The following is a 1965-nucleotide window of genomic DNA, read 5'->3' on the forward strand; positions in this document are numbered from 1 at the left end:
AGCATTATTCATCCACATGCCTATTAAACTTATGACAGGGTTTTTCTCCGAAATCTCTCCTTATAGTCTCATTTTTTTTGTGACCGATTTGCATTGGCTGTCCGCATCGTCTTTTTTGAAGCGGTATATCTCCTCATGTGGTCGATCGGCTTAAGCAGATCCTTTTCTGTTTTCCTGTCAGTCTCTTCAATCTCTTTCAATTGCTTCAATCTCTTTCAATTGCTGGGTGTTCGGTTGTTCAGCCCTGCCTCCCCAGTTTTATGCAGTTTTATGCTGTTTTATGCAGTTTTATGCTTATGGTTTCATTTTGCTGATCCAGAACTCTTTACTCTTTACTCTGCTGATCCAGAACTCTTTAGTCTTTACTATGCTGATCCAGAACTTTTTACTCTTTACTGTGCTATCCAGAACTCTTAACTCTTTACTATGCTGATCCAGAACTCTTCACTCTTTACTGTGCTATCCAGAACTCTTTAGTGTGTTATCCAGAACTTTTTACTGGATCATATGTTTGTTTTTGTTGATGTTTTTGTTTTTCATCATGGGACTTTTTATATATCTTATATAAATACATAGCGTTTTTTCTTCCTCAAAACTATGTACATGTAAACTTACTTTTTCATTAAATGAAAGTGAGTTTTTTTTTTTCTCAAGGTATGATAATTCGTATGATAATTCTTATTAGCTATAATTCTTATTAGCTATACAGATACCGATAATACAACAAAATTTTGAATGGTGCTATAGGATTAGGAAACTCCATACATAAGTTAATCACAAGAGTTACCAAATACATATATTAGTTATTCACAACACGACTCTACGTATGTGGCGGGAAGGGAATGACGGATCAACTAACAGCAGCTTGATCTGGATCTAATAACAACACAACACCAAATCAGGTAAGGGAAAACATTATTTTAGTTGCAGGAATAGTAAGAAACAGAGCTAGAAGAGGTGGTGATGTTTTTTGGCCTCTGCTTCTTTTTCTTCTTTTTTGGAATCCTTCTTCTCGTGATGTTCGTGTAAGACGAAACCCCCTCCTGCCAGTGCACCGGTTGCAGCAATCTCCGACATGATCTTGTGCCTGTGGGCCTGCTCTGGATCCTTCTTCGCTGCGTGCTTCTCGTGCTGCACATGACAAACAACAACAATTTATCAGATCTCACTACACTTTTCTATTGATAGAACATAGCATGATATATTATTCTACATAATAAAAAGAGAGATGTTGAGTAGATAGTACCAATGCAAAGGCTCCGGTGCCTACAGCTCCCAGTCCACCCATTTGCTCCCTACGTTGGTGCTGCCTCTCCTCCTTTTTTGCCTTCTCATACTTATCAGCATTCCCAGCATTCCCAGCAGCATACACATCTGTGCCCTCATCTTTCTTGTGGTGGAAGGGATGGTGGTGTTGCTTTTCCTGAGACATCTTCTTTAAAACACACACTACACTGACCCTTACAATTCTAAAAAAAATAACAGAAATGGCTTGACAGAACCGAAACCAGATGAGATGAGATGAGATGTGATGTGAGAAATGAGAAACATAGTGGGTGTTTATGTAGCCAGCGTTGGATGTGAAGCACAAGATTAACAGCGTGGAAACCCCGGCCCGGCGTGAAGTTGACGGTGACAAGACTAGGCGGTGCCTCCCATCCATCTATTTTTCAAAACGGAAAAGAAGGGAGGAAAATGGGGGATGACAGTGACATCTATAAATATCCAGAGCGTAGCCTGGGTCGGTTTGTGTGAGAGAGGAGGACAGGTTAACAAGTGGCCTTCCCGTCCGAATATGTTTTGTTAGTCTTCATGTCACGGTGTCGTTCGAATCCAAATCCACGGATTATCTACAACAGCATTGATTATTGCTTTGAAAAAGTAGAAACAGGTGCACAGTTTCCATACTCCAAGTGGGTTGACCATGTGGTGGAATGGATTTATTATTTTTTAAATCAAATCTGA

General features: G+C 39.8%; 1 protein-coding gene across 1 annotated transcript; it reads right to left on the reverse strand.

Annotated features, from left to right (window-relative positions):
* Positions 1 to 749: 749 nt before the first annotated feature.
* On the reverse strand, positions 750 to 1548 carry LOC149180158 (abscisic stress-ripening protein 3-like). Its single transcript, XM_089415929.1, has 2 exons — positions 1247 to 1548; positions 750 to 1131 (listed from the first exon to the last, which is right to left on the reverse strand). The coding sequence occupies exons 1-2, from the start codon at positions 1430 to 1432 to the stop codon at positions 949 to 951; spliced, it is 369 nt and encodes a 122-aa protein (XP_089272055.1). The 5' UTR covers positions 1433 to 1548; the 3' UTR covers positions 750 to 948.
* Between the last annotated feature and the right edge of the window lie 417 nt (positions 1549 to 1965).

This window comes from Pinus tabuliformis, chromosome 3_2 (genome assembly GCF_031772625.1).
Source record: "Pinus tabuliformis cultivar Carrire ecotype Pingquan chromosome 3_2, CPIR1, whole genome shotgun sequence".
In the NCBI taxonomy this organism is placed as follows: Eukaryota; Viridiplantae; Streptophyta; class Pinopsida; order Pinales; family Pinaceae; genus Pinus; species Pinus tabuliformis.

Bases quoted from the DNA above. Each gene is read 5' to 3' on its own strand.
- LOC149180158 (XM_089415929.1), bottom strand. From the start codon at position 1,432: ATGTCTCAGGAAAAGCAACACCACCATCCCTTCCACCACAAGAAAGAT. The intron at 1,132-1,246 runs GTACTATCTACT...TGTCATGTGCAG, and splicing joins GCACCGGAGCCTTTGCATTG to CACGAGAAGCACGCAGCGAA.